The sequence below is a fragment of the Chiloscyllium plagiosum genome, unplaced genomic scaffold, assembly GCF_037043375.1.
Source record: "Chiloscyllium plagiosum isolate Xiang-an unplaced genomic scaffold, Cpla_swu_hap1 HiC_scaffold_42, whole genome shotgun sequence".
NCBI classification, from domain to species: Eukaryota; Metazoa; Chordata; class Chondrichthyes; order Orectolobiformes; family Hemiscylliidae; genus Chiloscyllium; species Chiloscyllium plagiosum.
Window position 1 is genome coordinate 8181858 of NW_028270180.1, and position 24528 is coordinate 8206385.

The 24528-nt window shown below is 42.7% G+C and overlaps 1 protein-coding gene across 2 annotated transcripts; it reads left to right on the forward strand.

The window, feature by feature from the left end:
- Positions 1-649: 649 nt before the first annotated feature.
- mpi (mannose phosphate isomerase) lies at positions 650-21918 on the forward strand. Of its 2 annotated transcripts, XM_043680364.2 has the most exons (8): positions 650-692; positions 3728-3855; positions 4880-5080; positions 8579-8720; positions 10365-10544; positions 18017-18190; positions 20282-20490; positions 21530-21918. In XM_043680364.2, the coding sequence occupies exons 1-8, from the start codon at positions 677-679 to the stop codon at positions 21740-21742; spliced, it is 1263 nt and encodes a 420-aa protein (XP_043536299.2). In that variant the 5' UTR covers positions 650-676; the 3' UTR covers positions 21743-21918. The 2 variants fall into 2 exon arrangements, with proteins under 2 accessions (XP_043536299.2, XP_087838337.1); XM_087982211.1 differs by lacking the exon at positions 18017-18190.
- The last annotated feature ends 2610 nt before the right edge of the window (positions 21919-24528 follow it).

A 24528-nucleotide genomic window follows, 5' to 3' on the forward strand; every position in this document is an offset into this window, starting at 1 on the left:
GCCCAGGCAGCATCAGGAGGTGGAGAAGTCAACATTTCAGGTGTAACCTTTCTTTTGGGTTACACTAGAAATGTTGACTTCTTCACCTGTTGATGCTGCCTGGCTTGCTGTGCTATTCCAGTCTCCTGCTTCTCTAACTTGGATTCTTGCATCTGCAGTTTTTTTGGTCTCTGGCATAACAGATATAGAATTGCAAAGGAGAATTTGCAGTGCTTTAGAAGTCCAGAGAATATGATAAATTACATGAAAAATGTAACATTTTCAGTTAACAATTTAAATTAGTTTGAGAAAACTGACTATTATGGATCACCTACACTCCAACGGATATTTGACGAAAGCACAAAGAGTCAGCAAAGCATATCAGTTCAAACTGCAATTTCATCCAGAGCAGAAATCGGAAAGGAGAATAACGTGGATGCTGGAAATCTGAAAGAAAAATAGAAAATTGCTGCAAACTTTGTACAATTGCTGCTTATCTTTGTACAATGTTGCCTGACTAAACTGCTCCGTTTCTTTTTCCCAGCATTTTATGTTTTTGTGTTCTCCAGAACCAACTCCACTTTGAGGGAAGGACTACAATTCCCGGCAGCCACCTCGGCCACGTGCCCCTCCTCCACGTGATTACGTGGCCCGGCGATGACGCGTCGGCTTGGCGCGTGTCGCCTGGAGCGGGCTGATGGCGGCGGTGAAGGGTGAGGCGGAATTTCAATTCGGTTAATATCAGGGAACTGGTGGCGCCGAGTCACGGTCATACAGAGCATTCAGGGGGCCCGTGGGCCGGAGTGTGGGATTCGGGCCTTAGTGAGGGCGGTCTGCTGTGTTGGTTTAAAGGTCAGAGTAAGGGCTGCCTCCCTGCCGCCTGGGGGGCCCTGTCCAGTATGTAGGGGCACGGCGGGGGCCATGTCCAGTGTTTGGGGGGCAGGGGCAGGGGTGGCCCTCCCCCTCCCCCTCCCCCTCCCCCTCCCCCTCCCCTGCCCCCTCCCCCCTGTCCAGTGCCCCCCCCCCCGTCCAGTGGCTCCCCCCCCCCCCCCGTCCAGTGGCTCCCCCCCCCCCCCCCCCCCCGTCCAGTGGCTCCCCCCCCCCCCCCCCCGTCCAGTGGCTCCCCCCCCTGTCCGGTGGGGCCCCCCCGTTCAAATAGCACTCTCTCTGTTCTTCACCTTCCCTCCAGCCCCCTTTTATCCTCTCCTTCTCTCCCCCCCCCCCCCCCCTTTCCAAATCCTTCCTCATCTCCCCTCCCATCCTATCCACCCTCTCACAGCCAGTTGAGAGCATTCTTAATTAGTAAGTTTTGAGAAGATTTGTTGCTCAGGTTAGGTTCTGGATGTAAGTTTACTTGCTGAGCTGGAAGGTTTATACTCAGATGTTTCTTCACCATATTAGCTAACATCAGTGAGCCTGTGGTGAAGCGTAGGTGTTATGACCTGCTTTCTATTTGTGTTTAGGTTTCCTTGGGTTGTTGTCACTTCTGGTTCTTTTTCTCAGAGGGTGGTAGATGGGGTCTAAATCAATGTTTGTTGATAGACTTCTGGTTTGAGTGCTATGCTTCTAGGAATTCTTGTGCATGTCTCTGTTTGGTTTGTCCAAAGATGGATCTGTTGTCCCACTCGAAGTGGTGTCCTTCCTTATCTGTATGTAAGGATACTAGTGAGAGTGGGTCATGTCTTTTTGTGACTAGTTGATATTTAAATATCCTGGTGGCTAGCTTTCTGCCTGTTTGTCCAATGTAATGTTGTTACAGTTTTAGCAAGGAAGCTAGCCACCAGGATACATGCACGTTAACTTGCCACAAAAAGACATGACCCACTCTTACTAGTATCCTTATATACAGATGAGGAAGGACAACATTTTGACTGGGACAACACATCAGTCCTCTGACAAGGGATCCCACACTGCACAAGCTTCCTAGAATTCCTTGAAGTATGGCACTCCAACAGAACCCTATCATGAAACACATTGATTTAGACCCTATTCTACCACCCTCTGAAACAAAGAGCTGGAAATGACATCACCAACCCAAGGAAACCTAAACATATAAATAGAAAGTGGGTCACAACATCAGCGATTCACCAGAGGCTCACTGATGATGTTACCTCATGTGGTGATGAAACATCTGAAAACGAATCTTCCTGCTCAGCGAGCAAACATGCATTTAGAACATTCTTAATTTGCTGGCCTTCCAGGATTTTTACTGCTTTGTTGGGAAAAGCAATACAAATGCCTTCTCAGAAACCTTGCACAAGCCACTCACTTCCTGAACTACCAATCTTTCTTGTTATCAGTATTTTGGATGAAGTATGTGTCAATATTTCCTTCAGTAAGTGGCTGTAAAGAGCTTCCCGTTTAATGAGGCAGTTCTGCTTTAGTGAGGAGGCTCTGACCATTTGATTTTGTTTCTAAAACGTCTTGCCCACCTTTCCCACTATATTGGACTTTATAAGGGGATATGTATCAATTAATCATGGGCAGTGCTGCTGCCAGTTGATTTAGAACATAGAAGAATACAGCGCAGTACAGGCCCTTCGGCCTTCGATGTTGCGCCGATCCAAGCCCACCTAACCTACACTAGCCCACTATCCTCCATATGCCTATCCAATGCCTGCTTAAATGCCCATAATGAGGGAGAGTCCACCACTGCTACTGGCAGGGCATTCCATGAACTCACGACTCGCTGAGTAAAGAACCTACCCCTAACATCTGTCCTATACCTACCACCCCTTAATTTAAAGCTATGCCCCCTTGTAATAGCTGACTCCATACGTGGAAAAAGATTCTCACTGTCAACCCTATCTAAACCCCTAATCATCTTGTACACCTCTATCAAGTCACCCCTGAACCTTCTTTTCTCCAATGATTTGTGCTCATCCTACTTTATTGCAATGTTCACACCAACTATTCGCTACTCTAGTCTTATGCACGTTGCTCTTGGTTGGTCTAATGAAAAATAAGCTGGAAATGTATTGCTGGAAAAGCGCAGCAGGTCAGGCAGCATCCAGGGAACAGGAGAATCGACGTTTCGGGCATAAGCCCTTATGCCCGAAACGTCGATTCTCCTGTTCCCTGGATGCTGCCTGATCTGCTGCGCTTTTCCAGCAACACATTTCCAGCTCTGATCTCCAGCATCTGCAGACCTCACTTTCTCCTCCCTAATGAAAAATAAGTCAAAAAGTGTGACACTGGAAAAGCACAGCCAGTTGAGGAGCAAGAAAGTTGATGTTTTGAGCATAAGCTGTTCATGAGGAATGCTTGAAATGTCAACTCTCCTCTTTGGATGTTGCCTGAATGGCTGTGCTTTTCCAGCACCACACGTTTTGACTCTGATCTCCAGCATCTGTAGTCCTCATTTTCTCTGATTGGAAAATGAACCTGGCGATTTGAAAGATTGTATGTGGGCTCAAAATCTGGGACAACACATCAGTCCTAGGACAAGGGTTGCCCACACTGGACATGTCTCCTAGAATTCATAGAAGCATGGCACTCCCAACCAGAACTCTATCAACAAACACATTGATTTAGACCCCATTTGACTTTTACATGATTTCAAAATGTTCTTTGTTTTAAAACAAAATTGTCTCAATTTGCAGCTTTTTATTGCCTAATTGATTTGAAAGTTAAAATCAAGTTCAGTATCTTAATTCTAATATGCACTGTGTCAAGCAATCACCATACCTTGAGTGTTGCACTATAATTTAGAGACCAACAGCGATCTTCAATCTTTTTGTTTCTTCAGTGTTCCCGCTGAAGTGTGTCGTGCAGCATTATGCCTGGGGGAAAGTTGGCCTGGAGAGTGAGGTAGCAAAACTCACTTTAAGTGATGATCCCTCTATAGCCATTGAGCAAGAGAAACCCTATGCTGAGGTACTTTAGTTTTCTTCACTTCATACAAAATCCAAGGTGGTTGTTTTTACGTGGAGGTACATGGGGTCAACTTTCAGAGAGCGTTGTGATGTCAGTAACTCTTCTTTGGTGTGAGTGAGCTTTATTTCCCTGCTCCTTGGCAGCTGTGCATCGTAATGCTGATGCCTGTCTGGCCTCTATCAGCGCTGCTTTGAGCCAGGTATCCAGCGATTGTGCAGTGGAGTGTTCAGATTTTTTCGCTCAGCAGTTGTGCTTGGAAGTTGGGCAGATCAGAAGCTTGGTAACGTGGGTCATTCATATGAGGCCACTGTCCCACTCTGTGATGCTGTGCTTGGAGCTCCCTCTCAAGAATAAATCAATATGATTCAGCAGTAGGCATTTCCACTTTCAGACCTTTGTGTTAATTTCAAAGATTAATCTATGATGACACTTTTGTGCTATGTGACAAAAGCTGTATTGTCATCTTTTTGCAAGATGTTAAACAGACCTGTTCAAGTAGGTGTGTGCTGATGATTTGGCCTTGCTAATCTTTATTTATCTAATATCTTGGCAAAAGGGTTCAATTTAATTCAGTTTGTACTCAGGCCAACAATTCTGCACCCCAACAAATACCAGCATAAAACGGTTTGCTCGACTTGCTAACTTACTCATTGACTGATACAGAAAAGAATTATTCCTCCTGCTGAAATATTAATTCAGCACTCGGTGTTCTGAATGACTAAGATATGAGAAGCAAACAAATCTGTTGTGTGGTAAAGCCTCCTTCCCTGCTTTGGCCAACACTGGGCCTCCTGCAGTTCATTTGGGAATTAAGGAATGCTGTTAATTTCAAATGGCAGCGTTTATAAAATAAATCTGCTCACATGAAATTATTCCCAACATGTTGCAGTTTTTTTGTGGTGTTACCTTGTTAATGAATAGCATTGACAGCACAAGAACACTAAAATGTGTAAAATAATTAAGGAAAATACAGGAATGATGAGCTGAAAAGTAATTTTTAAAATTTGTTATAATTTTCTAATAGTTATGGATGGGAGCGCATCCCAAAGGGGATGCCATTATCTGCGACAACAGAATTCCTCAGAAGACTCTTGGGGAATGGATTGCCAAGCATCCTGACTGTTTAGGGTCAAAGGTGAAAGATATTTTCCAAGGGCAGCTTCCCTTTCTGTTCAAGGTGCTTTCGGTCAACATTTCGTTATCTATTCAAGCTCATCCAACCAAAGTAAGTGAAGAAACGGTTAACTGCTTCTAGTCAACTGGGCAAATATCATGTTACATAGATTCTACACTTGGTTTGATCCGGAAATTTTTTTTTGTACGCTCAGAATCTTAAAAATGCAGTCTTGTTCAGAATTTGAGAGGAAAACCTAATTTGCAGCGGTAAATGTCATTTCAAAGATTATTGAGTTGAAGACAAAACATACTATCTTCAGCAGTGAGTTGCATCCCCAAGTGTTGATGCATTTGCAGATGCCCCTTCTGACTTTTAAAGATGGGAGCAGTTGTCCACGAGAAGCTGGTTCTTTTGTTTCAGAATAATTATTCTATTGGGATCCAGCAAAATGAAGAAACACATTCTTTAGATAAGAAAGTAGCGACTGTCAAAACCTGATGCTTGCTCTGCTCAAGATTGACAGAAACCTAATGAATTCTAGTATTCCGTCATGGGTCCCAGTTTGGTCTTGGATAACGTTGTTAATTGGATCCAACTGTGGACATTTTGATGGGGCAAGTCACTGAACACAAATTTAGAAAAAGTAATTTCTGTAGAATAATGAGCTGCTTAATTTGTTACCTCGACAAAATCAGTGGTTCGGAATGAAAGAGAATATGTTGGGCTGTAGTTCACAATGATTAAGCACGGAAATTAGTGTTTCCTAATATGGAGCAAAAGGTTCAAATTTTAGTCCTTTTTTAAAGTCGTTGAATGTTGACGAGCTCTTCTTTTATCCCTGGTACTTTTAATTCCAGCTAAGGTGACTGATCAACTGTATCTCTGCCAAACTAAACTATCATTAAGGAAAAAGTGAGGTCTGCAGATGCTGGAGATCAGAGATGGAAATGTGTTGCTGGAAAAGTGCAGCAGGTCAGGCAGCATCTAGGGAACAGGAGAATCGACGTTTCGGGCATTAGCCCTTCTTCAGGAATGAGGAAAGTTGGTCCAGCAGGCTAAGATAAAAGATAGGAAGGAGGGACTTGGGGGAGGGGCGTCGGAAATGTGATAGGTGGAAAGAGGTCAAGGTGAGGGTGATAGGTCAGACTGGGGTGGGGGCGGAGAGGTCGGGAAGAAGATTGCAGGTTAGGAAGGCGGTGCTGAATTTGATGGATTTGACTGAGACAGGCTGGGGGGAGGGGAAATGAGGAAACTGGTGAAATCCGAGTTCATCCCTTGTGGTTGGAGGGTTCCTAGCCGGAAGATGAGGCGTTCTTCCTCCAACCGTCGTTTCGCTGTGGTCTGACGATGGAGGAGTCCAAAGACCTGCATATCCTTGGTGGAGTGGGAGGGGGAATTGAAATGTTGAGCTACAGGGTGGTTGGGTTGGTTGGTCCGGGTGTCCCAGAGGTGTTCCCTGAAACGCTCCGCAAGTAGGCGGCCCGTCTCCCCAATATAGAGGAGGCCACATCGGGTGCAAAGGATGCAATAGATGATATGTGTGGAGGTACAGGTGAATCTGTGGCGGATATGGAAGTTTCCTTTGGGGCCTTGGAGGGAGGTGAGGGGGGAGGTGTGGGCGCAAGTCTTGCACCTCCTGCGGTTGCAGGGGAAGGTGCCGGGAGTGGAGGTTGGGTTGGTGGGGGGTGTGGATCTGACGAGGGAGTCACGGAGGGAGTGGTCTTTACGGAATGCTGATAGGGGAGGGGAGGGAAATATATCCTTGGTGGTGGGGTCCGTTTGGAGGTGGCGGAAATGGCGGCGGATGATGCGCTGTACATGGAGGTTAGTGGGGTGGTAGGTGAGGACCAGTGGGGTTCTGTCCTGGTTGCGGTTGGAGGGGCGGGGTTCAAGGGCGGAGGATCGGGAAGTGGAAGAGGTGCGGTGGAGGGCATCGTCGACCACGTCGGGGGGGAAATTGCGGTCCTTGAAGAAGGAGGCCATCTGGGATGTGCGTTTTTGGAACTGGTCCTCCTGGGAGCGGTCCGCCGCATCTGCTCATTCTCCCAATTCCTTCGACTCCGCCGCATCTGCTCATTCTCCCAATTCCTTCGACTCCGCCGCATCTGCTCCCAGGAGGACCAGTTCCAAAAACGCACATCCCAGATGGCCTCCTTCTTCAAGGACCGCAATTTCCCCCCCGACGTGGTCGACGATGCCCTCCACCGCATCTCTTCCACTTCCCGAACCTCCGCCCTTGAACCCCGCCCCTCCAACCGCCACCAGGACAGAACCCCACTGGTCCTCACCTACCACCCCACTAACCTCCATGTACAGTGCATCATCCGCCGTCATTTCCGCCACCTCCAAACGGACCCCACCACCAAGGATATATTTCCCTCCCCTCCCCTATCAGCATTCCGTAAAGACCACTCCCTCCGTGACTCCCTCGTCAGATCCACACCCCCCACCAACCCAACCTCCACTCCCGGCACCTTCCCCTGCAACCGCAGGAGGTGAAAGACTTGCGCCCACACCTCACCCCTCACCTCCCTCCAAGGCCCGAAAGGAAACTTCCATATCCGCCACAGATTCACCTGTACCTCCACACATCATCTATTGCATCCTTTGCACCCGATGTGGCCTCCTCTATATTGGGGAGACGGGCCGCCTACTTGCGGAGCGTTTCAGGGAACACCTCTGGGACACCCGGACCAACCAACCCAACCACCCTGTAGCTCAACATTTCAATTCCCCCTCCCACTCCACCAAGGATATGCAGGTCTTTGGACTCCTCCATCGTCAGACCACAGCGAAACGACGGTTGGAGGAAGAACGCCTCATCTTCCGGCTAGGAACCCTCCAACCACAAGGGATGAACTCGGATTTCACCAGTTTCCTCATTTCCCCTCCCCCCAGCCTGTCTCAGTCAAATCCATCAAATTCAGCACCGCCTTCCTAACCTGCAATCTTCTTCCCGACCTCTCCGCCCCCACCCCAGTCTGACCTATCACCCTCACCTTGACCTCTTTCCACCTATCACATTTCCGACGCCCCTCCCCCAAGTCCCTCCTCCCTATCTTTTATCTTAGCCTGCTGGACCAACTTTCCTCATTCCTGAAGAAGGGCTAATGCCCGAAACGTCGATTCTCCTGTTAAACTATCATTAACTTAACTGTTGCAAACTTCCAAGTACACCTGGTTTTTATTTACATGGGCATGTCAAGATGGTCTCTCCTAAACCTTGAGTTAAGGCAGTCAAAGATTATTTAAATAAAAGTCCTTTTTTTTACTGTTTACAGAGTCATGAATGTGTAGCAAATGCATTTAGTAAGGAATTTGCTTGAAATATTGAAGCACACCACCACCTACGTTATTGGGGTAAATTTATGTTTCCACACCGTTTGGTCAAAGTGAGATTGATCATAAGATTTTGATGGACTCTGAAGCGCATCATCCTGTTCCTGTTCTGTGTCTCAAAGCTTAAGCATTTGAAAAATATATGCATAACATGTTTTTACAGGAATTAGCACTCTACACTGAATTGTTGGGAGTTTTATACTATCTTCTCTTAGATCATTCAGCACTGCATAATTCACAGTTTAACAAAGTTTGTGTCTTTTTCAGGAATTAGCAGTAAAACTGCACACTCAGTTTCCGGATCGCTATCCGGATAAAAATCACAAACCAGAAATGGCGATTGCACTGACTCCATTTGAAGGGCTGTGTGGATTTAGACCAGTGGAGGAAATTATTGGATTTCTGAAAAGTAAGAGGATTTCTGACATGTATTGGTAAGAACTGTAGGGAATCTCAATCAGAGACCTCTGGATTATACACTGTTTTCCATATTCTAGACACACTACCTTGTTGTTCTGCCGTGGAATCTCATGGAGCAATATTGAAAGATCAGCCCTCCTGTTTAATGTGTAGATTTCCCCCAAGTTGCTATTAGTAATCTGATTTGGTAGCACTCTTATTTTCAAGACCAAAGGTGGTTGTTCAAGGTTCATAGAAGTCTGGAGGACATATGGGCTATTATATCAGTGCAGTAATACGGGCGGCACGGTGGCACAGTGGTTAGCACTGCTGCCTCACAGCGCCTGAGACCCGGGTTCAATTCCCGCCTCAGGCGACTGACTGTGTGGAGTTTGCACGTTCTCCCCGTGTCTGCGTGGGTTTCCTCCGGGTGCTCCGGTTTCCTCCCACAGTCCAAAAGATGTGCAGGGTCAGGTGAATTGGCCATGCTAAATTGCCCGTAGTGTTAGGTAAGGGGTAAATGTAAGGAGTTTCGCTTCGGCGGGTCGGTGTGGACTTGTTGGGCCGAAGGGCCTGTTTCCATACTGTAATGTAATCTAATCTAATAAGGAAAAGCTGCATTGTTGATGTACCAATGATTTTCCTGTTCACTGTTTGAAAAAAATGTTTATGCTACTTGTCAAACATTACAGGACAAGTTGATTGCTGAATTTATCTGCATAAATACTGGGTGCTCATCATTGAGCTGTAAATAACTTTATGATGAATTGAGGATGTGGTGAGGTCCTGTATAACCAAAGGTTCTTTTGTATTATCAAAATGCACCCTTAGAGCTGGGATATCTGTTTATAACATTAACACAAATATTTTCCAAAGTCATTGGTTTGTCAATGATTAAATCCAACTTTTAAAAAATGACTTAATGCCCCTTGTTTCTTATCTTCTGATATAAGTAGACACTCTCAAGACTTACTTGACCTCAGCCTGAAAACTGTGATAGATTTTGGAACGTGTTTTTTTTAGCAAAAGGTTTGGACCATGTTAATTCATATTGGAAAACCTTAAGCTAGTGAATAGGAACGCAGGAAAACCAGTTACGTAATTGCAAAGCACTTTATCTTAATTGCCAGGTTGTTGCTGACATTGATTCACTTTAAATGCATTGGACTTAATAACACTTTCCTATTTGTCCCCATTTCCTATGTCAGAAATTTTTCTCAGCTTAAATATTTTTTCAAAAAGTATTTGAGATTAAGTCAGTTTGGGGTAGCTGGATTTGAGATAGTGTACTTGCATTGTCCTTTCATCTCTTTTCCTAATGGTAGTATCTTGGATTGATCATGATTCCTCATTAAAACAGCAACCTCCACTTCCTTGTGTAACATGCTCTTCTAAAAGTTCAGATATAGATACTCAACAATGTGTGCCCTTCCTCTTAAGTCTGTCCTCCTCAATCAAGAGTTGCGCTATGCATTTCGATCATTATTGGTAATACAAGCAGGAATTTTAGTTGCTATTCCTTGTCCCAACTATCTTCATCATTTTGTAGTGTTACACCCAAAGTATTATCTAGCCTTCCTCTTTCAGATGGAAACTGAACAAATGTCTGACCTGCACTGGTTCCCTTCTCTTGAGACACTTTGCTTTGTTGCAGACGTCCCGGAATTCCGTACAGTCATTGGCAACGAAGCTGCCGAAGTGCTTGAAAATAACACTGGTGACCCACGTCACGTATCTGATGCTTTGAAGAAATGCTTTACCCGAATGATGAACTGTGAAAAAAAAACCTTTATTGATCAGCTGAACATGTTGGTGAAGAGGGTGTTGCAAGAAGGTTTGTTACATTAATAATCCGCCTGAAGAAAATAGTTAAAGTCAAATGTAAATTAGCTTGCACTCACTAAGCTAGTGTTTATTGTGCAATATTTCTTAAACATTTTTATGTAAGCTTGTCGTCATATGGAACTCTTAAACAAATATTTGCATTTACCTACCAAATCCCAGCTGTCGGAAATGACTTGCTGGCAATTACTTGAAATGCAGTTACTGGTTTGCAAGTATGTGATAGCCATTTTACTGCACTTAACATATAAAATAGGAGTAGAAGGAGGCCATTCAGTCTGCTGCACAATTCAATGAGATTTTGACTGATCTTCAGTATCATTTCCTGCACTCTCCATGAATCTCTCGGTGTTTTTAATGTGTAGAAATATCTCAACCTCCATCATTAACATTCTCAATAACTCTCCACCATCCTGTAGGGTAGAAAATTTCAACGATTCATAACCCTCTGAGTAAAGAAATTCCTCCTCATCTCTGTCCTAAATGGACTGCCTCTGTTTAGAACCTCTCATGGTAAGATCCCACCAACATTAATAAGATGAATTAATAATGGATGTTGGTGAGACAGTGATATTATCTATGACACTACGAAGGCAACCTTCCCTTGAAGTGATGCACTGTGATCTGCATTCACAGGATTACCAGTGCCTAAATCTCTTACCCACAAGGTAGTGACAGTCCTGCTCTCTCTATTGCATTGCAGTTGAGCTTAAACCTGAAATGTGGCTTGAACAGAAAGTGTTACCAAGTTAACCAAGCTGCCATTTAGTGACTGTGACCTATAATTAAATAATTGAATCTTGCAGCACAAAAGCAGGCCATTGAACCTGTTGTTCCTGCCCTGACACTGAAAGAATCATCAAGTTAATCCCACTCTGTCATCTTTCTTCATATCCTTGCAATATTTGTTCTTTTTCAATATTTATACAATTCTTTTTTGAAATTGTTTCAGAATGCATTGCAATTCATAATGATTTGCTGCATGAAGAAAAATTCTCTACATCACCCATCTGGCACTTTTATTAATTATTCTTAAATTTGTTTATTGTCACTACTGATACTCCTCTGGTAGAAACCATTTTTCTTTTCTCAAAGCCATCCATGATTTTGAATGCATCTCTTAAAAGTTCCTTTTAACCTTCTCTGGTCAATGGAGAGCTATCCTGACTTCCATGTGGTTGCAATTCTGCATAAAGCTCCAGATGCTAAAAATAAACTTATTTAGGGAAATGCTGCAATTGTACAATAGGGAATTAGCTTTGCAACGAAAGACTGGTCACTATTTCAGGCATGTCCTTCAATAAGGCTGATAGTCAGCCAACTGAAAAAAACTAACCTCTGCTTATTGTGCATTATTTTTTTATAGATATTTTTATTAGAAATTTAACATTTTTACAAGTTTACAAAAATAAACAAAACTCTCAGATATAAATATTGATATACAATTAGCTCAAATATACAATAGCCAAAATTTGACAAAAAAAAAACAAAACAACAAAAAAAACCGAAAAGAAAAAAAACAAACAAACAAAACTCAACTATCTACTAATCTAACCTACAACTAACCAGGGTGTATATTTAAGTCTCTTACATGCTCGGGATGTGTTAACATCAGATATGATAAAACCCGTATTCGTGCGGGATTCCTCCCCCGAGGGGCCGCGGACCAGCCAGGTTTGTAGTCTCAATTAAATAAAAGCCCTTGTTAGGATAGCCGAAATATCTGTATTTATGTAATTCAAAAAGGGCTGCCATATTTTATAAAATAATTCGGTCTTTCGGTGCACCATATTTGTAAGGAAGTCAAGGGGAATACATTCCATAATTAGTCTGTGCCAATTTGAAAGTCCAGGGGGGCCCTCCGCCACCCAGTTCATCAAAATATTTTTCCTTGCACTGAAAGAAAGAATAGAAAATAGTCTCTTCCCGTACGTGTCCAGGGAGGGAAAGTTCGAAAAGCCCAAGAGGAGAGATACGGGGTCCACTTTTATTTCTGTTCCTAAAATTTCTGTCAGGGTGCTTGCTACTTTAGTCCAATATCTACGGATCTTATGACAGGTCCATAAGCAATGTACAAGAGTGCCCACCTCTATTTTGCATTTGGGACACATTGGAGATGCTCCTGCCTTAAATTTTGCCAATCGAACCGGTGCTATTTGGGCCCTATGAAGTATCTTCAGCTGGATAGCCTGGGTTCTGTTACAAATAGTAACTCTTCTAGCATTTTCCCAGATATCATTCCACGTTTCTGTGGAGATTTCTAGTCCCAGATCCTGATCCCATGTTTTAAGCAGATTATCCATATCTCCCGATACTTCATCATGTAGCAAATGATAAATATTACTGACGGAAGATACCCCCACTGGTCATAGGACATTACATTCTCTATCGGATTTATAAAGACTATCTAATAACGTAGTCTTCTTCTGTATAAAATCTCGAATTTGGAAGTATCGAAAGAGGTCTCCATTGGGTAATCCGAATTTCTGACGCAGCTGTCCGAAAGACATCAGGACCCCATCTTTAAATAAATCCCCGAGACATGAGATACCCCTGGATCTCCAGAGTTTAAAAGTGGCATCTGTTAACCCCGGTTGGAATCCCCATGCTCCCACTATCGGTGCATAGGGGGATGTTTTATGTGAATTACCCTCATTTTGCCGCATTATATTCCAAGCCTTGATTGTATTCAGTATTATAGGGTTTTTACAGTGATCTGTAATGATTTTCCTCTTGTCTGAGAATAAAAGGTTAATAAGTGGGTATTTTACTTGAGAAGCCTCGATGTCCAACCAGATTGATTGTGGATCAGACAAGACCCAATCAGCTATGTAACTTAATAGGGAACTTAATTGATATTTCCTAAAATCTGGGAAGTCCAATCCACCCCTTGCCTGTGGAAGCTGTAGCTTCTTCAGCTTAATGAGGGGCCGCCTATGGTTCCAGATAAAGGAACTCAGCCAGCCGTATAACTTACATAAAGCTGTCCTCGGCAGCATCACCGGAAGCATTCTCATAGGATATAGGAGACGGGGCAGGATATTCATTTTGATTAATGCTATTCTACCCAACCAGGAAATTGGCAGGTCTCCCCATTGCTGGAGGTCCTGCCTTATCCTTTCCAATAAATACACAAAATTAGCCTTATACAACTGACCAAATACTGGAGTAATAAAAATGCCTAAATAAAAGAAACCCTCCAGGGACCAGCGAAAGGGAAAAAGGGAACCGTCCGCTAAGCGGGGTATCACAGCAAGGCCACCCATTGGCATAGCCTCCGATTTTGAAAAATTAATTTTATAGCCTGAGAATGCACTAAATGTATTAATAATTTGGATTAAGCGAGGTATGGACATCAAAGGGTTACTGAGGAATAGAACAACATCATCTGCATAAATGGTAATTTTATGTTTACCTGTACCAATCCTTGGGGCCACTATATTAGGATCAGCTCGTATAGCTTCTGCTAGTGGTTCAATTATTAGCGTGAATAACAATGGCGAGAGGGGACATCCCTGACGGCAGCCCCTACCCACACTGAAGCTATCCGAGCCTAATCCATTGGTAACCACAACTGCTTTGGGATCACTATACAATGTTGAGATCCATTTGGTAAACACCTGTCCAACACCAAACCTCTCCAATGTGTAAAACAAATATGACCATTCGACCCTATCAAATGCCTTTTCCGCGTCTAATGAAACCACTACTCCTGGTATCTTTCCCTGATGACAAGCTTGAATCATATTCAGAGCCCTTCTAACATTATTGGATGATCTACGGCCCTTAATAAACCCCGTCTGATCCTCCTTTATAATATGTGGCAGTATCCTTTCTAATCTCAGTGCTAACGTTTTAGAGAGGATTTTAAAATCTACATTTAGCAAGGATATTGGTCTGTATGATGTACAATCTTCTGGGTCCTTTCCTTTTTTGAGGATAAGAGAGATATTTGCCTCTTTCAGCGAAGGCGGGAGACAGCCCTGACTATATGCATAGTTATACATGTCCATAAGTGGACCAACCAGTATTTCTGTAAATTCTTTATAGAATTCAGCTTGAAAGCCATCTGGGCCCGGCGTCTTACCATTTTGAAGGTGCCTAATTGCATCAACTATTTCTTGGGGTGTAAGAGGAGCATTTAGGACCGATACTTGTTCCGGAGTTAGGTCTGGAAAAGTCAAATTTTTAAAAAATGACTGCATCCTCTTCGTCCTATCTTCACAATCCTGTGATTTATATAACTCAGAATAGAATTTTCTAAAGGTCGCATTAATCTTTTTATGATCATGAGTCAAAATACCCGTACTTTCCTTGATAGACATAATAGTCTGAGGGGCCTTTTTTTTCTTTGCAAGAAATGCTAAGTATCTACCCGGTTTGTCGCCATATTCATATAACCTTTGCTTTGCAAATAATATTTCCCTCTTAGCCGTTTGAGTAAGTGTAGTATTTAGAGCTGTCCTAAGAGCTGTAATCCTTTGCAATTTAATAATAGAGGGTCTATCAGTGTATGCTGTTTCAGCCGCTTTTAAGCGGGCTTCAAGCAGACGCTGTTGTTCTCCCTTTAATTTCTTCTGGGACGCTGAGTAGGAGATGATCAAGCCTCGCGTGTAAGCTTTGATGGTCTCCCACATCATTGACGGGTTGCTAGCTGTACCTGAATTAATTTCTAAAAAAGTTTTAAATTCTTGAGAGAAGTACTTTACAAATTTACTATCTTTCATTAAGAAGGGGTCCATACGCCAATGCCGAGGGGATGTCCCACTGTTCCTCGCCTTAGTTTCCATATATACAGCAGCGTGGTCAGAAATTGCTATATTACCTATTTTACAGGATGATATGGAATTTAAAAAAATTGAGGGGGCAAAAAACATATCAATTCTGGTATGACATTTATGTGGATTAGAGTAGAAAGAAAAATCTCTACCCTGTGGATGAAGACATCTCCATACATCTACTAATCCTAATTCTTTGTTCAGATCCATCAATTGTCTAGATCTGGGAGATACTCCTGCAGTACTCTTGGGAATCCTGTCTATTTCCGGATCCATAATACAATTAAAGTCTCCCCCTATAATTATATGACGGGCATCAAAAGCCATCAATTTTGAAAAGGCTTCCATTATAAATTTAAAGGGGTGTGCCGGGGGGCAGTACAAATTTAAAATCCCATATTCCTCTCCATTTATGAGAGCTTTAATCAAGATATATCGTCCAGATTCGTCTTTTATCTGCTTTAGGATTTTGAAAGGGAAATTCTTCCGAACAAGAATAACAACTCCCCTGCTTTTTGAGCTAAAAGAAGAAAAAAAGGCCTGATCAAATCCGCCCTGTCGTAATTTCAAGTGTTCTTTATCTGACAGGTGTGTCTCCTGTAGGAGAGCTATATCAACTCTTTCCTTCTTAAGATTTGATAATATTTTCTTCCTTTTAAGTGGCAAATTACTCTCCTTGACATTCCAGGTGCACCACTTAACCGATTGATCAACCATAATCCTCTGGGCCAATCCGAGACCCCTCGGGAGGGGGAACCCTATCCAGAACATCCCGAGCATGGAACATGTAAAATTTACAAAAATAAACCCTCTTTAATACACCCACAACAATACAGTAAAAAACTATTTCTAAATAAAAAAAATATAAAACTTATCTAAGTGGAGACTTTCCCCCTTGTTCCCAGGGGGCATCACTTCCTCTCCAAAAATCCCTCATCCTCTCCCAACCAATGCCCCACCCTTGACCCAGGCACTCCTCAATAAAATGAGGAAAATTCAAATATAATACAAAGCTAGAGTTAACAGTGAGCACCCCACCCCCACCCCTACCAACACCTGGGTATATTTGGTAATGTTAATACCATATATAAACATATAACTATAAAATTACCAGTTCAACAAATAATAATTAAATATGATAATACAAAATAACGAAGGGAAAAACAACCCCGCTCCTAAAGACAGAGGTAAAATCGAATAAGGTAACCACCTCCCCCCACCAACATTAACCAAATCCCCCAGCTTATATATACATATATATATATATACATACACATACATATATATATATATATATATATATACATACATACACACACACACACACACACATATACATATACCCCTCATATATACATAAAATAATAACAGAAAACAACTCCAAGGGGGGGGGGGGAGAAAATCAAATCCCTCTCCCCACCCCCCATAATAATATTAAGCAATAAGGTAAGAAAAAAAAAGGGAGGGGATATAAACCAAAACGGGGGGGGGGGGGGGGAAGGCAGACCAACATCCATTATGTCCTACAGTTTATCTAAGAGAGTCCAAGAATTCCTTAGCCTTTTCTGGTGATCCAAAGTTATATACAGATCCTTCATGGTTAAAGCGTAACATCGCTGGGTAGCGTAAGGAGTACTGTACATTTAAGTCCCTTAAACGCTTCTTCGCCTCGTCGAATGCCTTCCTCTTTCGAACCAGAGCCGGGGAAAAGTCCTGAAATAGCATGATCTTGGATCCTTTGTAGATCATAGCTTGGGGGTCTTTTCCGAGATTTCTAGAGGCTTCCAGGAGTATCTGCCTCTCCCTGTAGCTCTGCAGCCGGAACAGGACCGGGCATGGGCGCTGGTTCAAGCCGGGCCCGCGTATTGCTACCCGGTAGGCCCATTCCACCCTTACCTGGCCTGATCCAGCTTGCAGATTTAAAAGTTGTGGCAGCCACTGCTCCAGGAATGCTGTAAGCTGGCCTTCCTCTTCCTGTTCGGGAAGGCCCAGCAAACGAATATTTTTTCGACAACCTCGATTATCGAGGTCGTCAATATGATTTTCCAAGGTCCGGACTCGCTGCTCGAGAGTCTGGACCTGATCCACAGCCGATTGAGCGGTTGTCTCCGAGGTCGCGGCCTTTAGCTCCGCCCCTCCGACTCGGCGTTGAATTTCTTCAATTTCACGGTCGTGCTTCTGCAGCGTGGCCGAGAGCGACTCCCAACGATTCCTGGATTCGACGATAAATGCATCGATCTTCGAGTCAAGCTTGGAAAGCATTTCTGCAAGACTTGCTACTGTAGGTAAGTCCCCCGGGGCGGCTGTGGACGCCTCTGCTGCAGCTGGAGAGTGTGGGGGAGGGGTTCCTGCTTGCTGAGAGCTGTGGGCTCCCTTTCCTTTAGTCATTTTAACTTAGGATAAAGTTGCTTAAATGTAATATTACACAACTAATTGAGTTACTAAACTATTATAAATGATTTATAAATTATTTGGTGAGCTTGGTAGGGGGTAGGTGACCCACTGTGCCCAAGTCTTGGGAGGAGCACTATAGACTCAGTCTTACTGGGTCGCCGCCATCTTGGATCCCCGCTTATTGTGCTTTATGTTTGTGACATTTTTATGTTTGCGGATTTTAGTGTTTGCCATTCTAATTATTAATGAAGTGCATGCAACAGTTCAAAACTAACAGCGACATCTTCTATAGATGCTGCAGGAAAGGACACTACAGGAAGTAATGGTGAGCTCTTGCTACGGTTGCACTCCCAGTTTCCAGGGGATGTTGGGTGTTTTGTCATCTACTTTCTAAACCTAGTGAAACTGCAACCTGGAGAAGCCATGTTTCTGGGAGCCAATGAACCCCATGCTTACCTTTATGGAGGTAAGACTAAAGACCTCTTTACAAATTGGCAGGACAGGAATGATGAGTGGTGCCATTAACTCAATTATGTTTAATGTTTTGATTGGTTCATGTTTCATTGTTATATTATTGGTGTCAAACTCTACCCCCGCATTTTGAGAAAAACATAATTGTTGTCATTTGGCTTTATTTAAACTCTGGAAATATAGAAAACAGAATTTTTTAAATGTCCTCTGTTTGGACTGGGTTTGGAGAGTTGTTTTGACTTGTATGGGTGACCAGTGGGCAGAATTTCAAGTAATAGTTAAGCATTGCAGAAGATTATATTGTAAATTGTATTTTTCCTGTGCTGTGTTCCTATTATTTTTGACCTGGCAATCAACCGTGTCAAATGTTGACGCAAAAGTGTTGACTAATAAGGTGATAGCGGGAAATAATTTTTGATAGTTGGAAGTGTGAACAATTTTTAGTAACTTGCACCATTTAGAATGATTATGTCGACATCTGTACTACTACTTGAATTCTTGAATTAAATTGTGAACGTGGCTGGCTAGGCTGGAATTTATTGCCCATTCCTACTTGTCATTGAGAAGATATGGGTCACAGAGTCATAAAGTCATAGAGATGTACAGCACAGAAACAGACCCATTGGTCCAACCTGTCCATGCCGACCAGATATCCCAACCTGCCAGCACCCAACCCATATCCCTCCAAACCCAGATCCCTTTTAAATGTTGCAATTGTACTGGCCTCCTCCACCACTTCCTCTGGCAGCTCATGCCATACACGTACCACCCTCTGCGTGAAAAAGTTGCCCCTTAGGCCTGTTTTATATCTTTCCCTTCTCACCTATGCCCTCTTGTTCTGAACTCCCCCACCCCAGGGAAAATACTTTGTCTATTTATCCTATCCATGCCCCTCATGATTTTATACACCTCTATAAAGTCACCCCTCAGTCTCTGAAGCTCCAGGGAAAACAGCCCGAGCCTATTCAACCTCTCCCTATAGTTCAAAACCTCCAACCCTGGCAACATCTTTCTGGTAGGAAGGAGACCAGAATTGCACGTGATATTCCAACAGTGGCCTAACCAATGTCCTGTATAGCCGCAGCATGACCTCCCAACTCCTGTTCTCGATACTCTGACCAATAAAGGAAAGCATACCATATGCCGTCTAATCCATCCTATCTACACTTTCAAGGAGCTATGAACCTGCACTCCACGGTCTCTTTGTTCAGCAACACTCCCTAGGACCTTACCATTAAGTGTATAAGTCCTGCTAAGGTTTGCTGTCCCAAAAAGCAGCACCTCACATTTATATAAACTCCATCTGCCACTTATCAGTGGGTGAGTTGCCTCCTTGAACTACTCAATTTATGTGGTGTTGATACACCTACAGTACTGATAGGGATGGAATTCGGCATTTTGACCAAGAGGTAGTGAAGAAACACTGATATAGTTCCATGTGAGGATGTTTTGTAGTCTGTGGAAGAACTTGCAAATGCTGGCGCTCCCATGCATCACTTGCTCTTGGCCTTTCGGTTTGTAGGTCTGGCAGGTGATGTCAAAGGAGTGTTGCTATGGCTCCTGCAAATAGTACACACTGCTGCCACTGAGTTGGTATTGGAGGGTGTGAATGTTGGAGTTGGTGTATGAGAACCAGTCATGCAGAGCTATTGAAGTATAGTTCTGTATAGCGTTAAGATTCTTGAATGTTGTTAGAGCTGCATTCATCTAAGCAAGTGATGAGTATTCCATTGCACTCCTGACTTTTGACCTTGTAGATGATAGATGGCTTTGGAGAGTTAGGGGATGGGTGACTTGCCACAGAATTCCAAGTCTCCAACCTAATCATAATCATTATATTTATATAGCTTGCTCAGTTTAGTTTCTGGTCAGTGATAACCCCCAGGACGTTGATGGAGGATTCAGCATTGGAATGCCATTAAATGTCAGAGGGATGAGGATTACCCACCACTTGTATAGTGCGAATATGCATTTTTCAAATTCTGCAACTAACACATCAGCTATTTGGCTCTAATTGCTGAGAGATATGTAAGTGATAGTATGTGAATAATGAGCAGGTGTTGATTAACTTTATTTTCCTTTCTAGATTGTATAGAATGTATGGCATGTTCTGATAATACTGTGCGAGCTGGGCTCACTCCAAAATTCATTGATGTTCAGACCCTTTGTGAAATGCTCAATTACATACCTGCACCAGCAAGGGAGAAGATCTTTCCATCTGTTCGGGATCCTTGTGATCCATGTGTTTCTCTGTATGACCCTCCAGTGCCCGATTTCACAGTGATAAAAATAGAGGTATGGCTCAAGCTGCAATCAATGTCAATGTACCATTGCCAAATGCTTGATCTTCTGCAGCCATTCATTGATGAACCTTTGCGTATATCTGCATTCTGGCTCTGGCTCTGCATAGATGCTCTTTCTATTTTGCTGTGATAGCCAAGAGAGAGTGTAAAGAAATGCTGACAGTTTTGAGCTGAGAGCAAGTTGCACGGTAGATCCACAAGGAACTGATGACTTCCCACACAAGCTGCATAATGCAGACCTTCGTATAGGTGCATGCACTGGTGTTGGATGAGAGGGGAGAATGTTTAACAACAATGAGCCCGCAGTGAAATGATCACTTTGCATTACATTGAATTTATGACACAAAACAGAATATTCAGCCCAACAGGTCAGTATAGATGTTAATCCACCACACCAGCTGCTTCCCATTCTAGTTATTTCAATCTGTTGACCTATTCTAATCTTTTCTCCCTCCTGTACTATTCTAGTTAAATGTAATTATTCTGATCTGCTGAAATACACCATGTGATGAGTTTCACATTTCCCCATCTGAAGAATTTACTCTTGGATCCATACTGGATTTATCAATGATTTAGATCTCCTAGATTTTGGTATCCTACCTCTACCCACCCCTACCCTTTCCTCGTTTCTCCCCAACTCTCTTTCTATCCATCCATCCATCTCCCCCCCCCCCCCCCCTTCAAAACATCTACCTTAGCAAGTCCCGTCATCGTTTTGAATCCCGCCAGCTGGTCTGTTCTCGGTTTCTAGAGAAAATATTTCCAGCTTGTTCCATCCTTTCTGGTAGTTAAACCTCCTCAGTTAAAATATTATTCTAGTAAATCTTAATTGTACTTTCTCCAGTACTTTGTGTTCCCCGTGTATTGTCGAGGTCAGAATTATACAAAACATTCAAAACTGTGAGATGAGCTATATTCTACCTAAGTTTGTAACTTCCCTGAATAATACCTACTGTGAAAAGGGCTGAATCTGTTAGTTTTGATAATCACCTGATAATTTTATAATCCTAAATAAAATTTCTTCAATCCAGGTTCCAAGTTCGGTGAAACGGTACAAGGTAGCCTCCATTGATTCTGCAAGTATCCTGCTGGTCATTCGGGGTGAAGCCACAAGCACAGCTAGCCCGTCTGAAGTCAACATTCGGCGAGGATCTGTGCTATTCATTGCAGCCAACGAGGGGGTTGGCTTGTGTATCCGTTCAGTGGATGGGATGCTGCTTTTCAGGGCATGCTGCATGCTGTAACCTGCCTCAACATCGATTCCATATCCCTAGGATTAGAAATGGACTACATTATAGTAGACAAATGGATAGATTGGATTGGAGCAATGTGCACTACGTTAATCAATTATGCATTTGTGATGAAACTCAAAATTTATACTTCAAATTTTCGTTCAATTACATTGTATTTGCTGATGCTTTTTTAATGTCACTCTGGCTTTATTTGTGTTGAGATAATCTATTTTTGGTTGTTCTCTACTATAATAACGCTTCTGTTTTAATTTTTGAACCACTGAGCTCCTCACCCTTCCACTCTTCAGAGTTTGCTACCTGGCTGTATCACAGTGTACCCTCTTAATGCTTGGTGGTCAGGGGCCATTGCATTTGTTGGTGAACCTAGGTATCCAGCTCCTGGTGGATGGGGAAAGGAGCATGTTTTTAAACAGTCAAAAGGTCACTGCTTTTTTTTTCATGAGTTGCAGCCAAAGTCGTTGTTTGACCAAGTTTAAAGACCAATGGTCTACCTCCTGGCATTTAATACCTCACTTTGTGACTGTTGACTTCACCCAGTAGTGGTGTAAAAGTGGAAGTTACTATAAATCCCAGCATTTCTTTAATTTTTAAAAAGATTTGCCTGTGGAATGTGGGCATTACTGCCTAGGCCAGCTTTTATGTCCATCACTAGTCCTTTGACACAGCTGAGTGGCTTGCTAGGCCGATTAAGGTGGCAGTTAAGAGTCTGCGGGTCTGGAGAGACACGTAGGCTAAACCAGGGTAAGGGTTTGCTTCCTTAAAGGACATTAGCTTGGTTTTTACAACAACTGACGATGGTTATTATTAAGCTATTAATTCTAGATTTTCATTGAATTCCATCATTTGCTGTGGTGGGATTTGAACCCGGGTCCCCGGAACATTACTGGCCTTTGGATTATTAGCCTACTGACAATACAACTGGACCACTGCCAAGACATTAAGTTTCAGTGAGTATCCCTTTGCTGGCCTAGCTGTCTCCTTAAATTTAAACTGGATTTTTAAAAATTAATCACAGGATGTGTGTGTCACTGTCTTTGCCAACATTTATTGCCCAGAGGGCAGTTAATAGCCAACCACATTGCTGTCTATCTGGAGTCACATGTGGGCCAGACCGAATAAGGATGGGAGTTTCCTTCCCTAAAGGACATTAGTGAACCAGATGGGTGTTTCTCGACAATCAACGGTAGATTCATGGTCACCATTAGACTCTTAATTCCAGATATTTATTGAACCCAGGTCCCCAAAACGTTACCTGGGTCTCTGGATTAACAGTCCAGTATTAATACCACTAGGCCACCATCTCCCAGTACTTTTTTTTTGAACCATGAGATAAATTGTGTTTTTTAAAACTTCATCTTGTTACTTGCATCCTGATTACCATTCTGTTACATATCGCAGAAACGTACAGCACATAGAGATACTCAAATCCATCCTGGCTGTGTAAAAAAGACACCTGATTAATCTTTTAATTGTAAACTTTTCCTCTTAATATTTCGACGATCGTAATTGTGGTGCTGTTGTTTTGTTTTTGGTCATTTAAAATCCTACCATGGTATGTTGTTGTGACTATGGTATGAAAGACTTGTTCAAATACTTTAGATATGCCTTGCACTTTAGATATTTTAGCTGATGCTAGAATCACAAGTTGAAAAAATATTTCTGTGATGTCTTATGGCCATGCCTTTCTCTGACAATCTCTATAAGAATGGTACTATTATTTGGCTGGTTTCTGGTTTGCCTTAGCAGTCTGTTACTATTTCAAGCATAGTACCCGCACCACTACAGCTTAGGGAGTGACCACCTGAAGCATTGTGTTCCCAAGGTACGAGAATCACTTGCAGAGTTTCAAAATTTAACTTGGCCTGGTGATGGCCGTGCCCTATTGCAAAATAAGTGCCAGGGATAAGAATTATTCTTATCTCATCAGACTGGCAATTTAACTCCTCCTGCCTATCCCATATTGTGTCAAGTCACTATCTGTGGATTAACAGTATTGTTAACGTTCTGGCCAGGAGAGAATACTGCAGACATATCTGAACAGATGGCTTTGAAGGCATGTTGTCTTGCGTTTTGTTTGCTCATTTTAATTACACAATGCAAGTTTACCCCATATCTTAAAACATATGCTGCTATGAACTGAGGCTTCTTTGTGTGCTCTGGAAGTTGAGTCAAAATGAGAATGAGAGGAAGAGAGAAATGGTATCTTAATGAAGGTAAACTGTTGGGTTCTTTCCTTCATAATTTTATGAAGCTGATTTCATTTAAACTTTACCTAACTCAAGCAATCAAGGAATATGGTGCACAACATAAAATTTGTTGCTTCAGGAAATTATTTTGAAATTCTTCATCCACTAAACACATTGAGATATTATTTAATGTTTAGTTTCTTTTCTGTATAGGACTTAGTTTAGTGTTAACTGCTGAACTGATCTGAGTCAGGTCACTGAACTGGTCATCATAATATGTATATAACTGCTGAAGATTCTGTAAAGATAGGTGGGAGTGTAGTTACAATTTAGAAGAGGGCTTCTGTGCTCTTGTGTGGTAGGAGCAGAACCTTGCTGCAATCCAGAGGCCCCTAAACTAGATGCTGAGGTGCAAGATAGTGATCTGGAAGTGTTGTCCTCTTTAGATGCTGGAAGCTCAGGGTCCTTAAGCTGTATTGATTATTTGACATTAATTATTGACCAGTGACTGCAGTTTATACCTCAAGGTGGTGCAAATAAAAAGAAAATAGCTAAGAGTGCATTCAAAGAATTCAGACAGTGTGGAAGAAG

What these genes read in the sequence shown, in the direction of transcription:
- mpi (XM_043680364.2), top strand. An exon ending in TTCAAGCTCATCCAACCAAA is followed by an intron (nt 5,081 to 8,578) that starts GTAAGTGAAGAA and finishes TGTCTTTTTCAG; the next exon opens with GAATTAGCAGTAAAACTGCA. An exon ending in GAAGAGGGTGTTGCAAGAAG is followed by an intron (nt 10,545 to 18,016) that starts GTTTGTTACATT and finishes CATCTTCTATAG; the next exon opens with ATGCTGCAGGAAAGGACACT.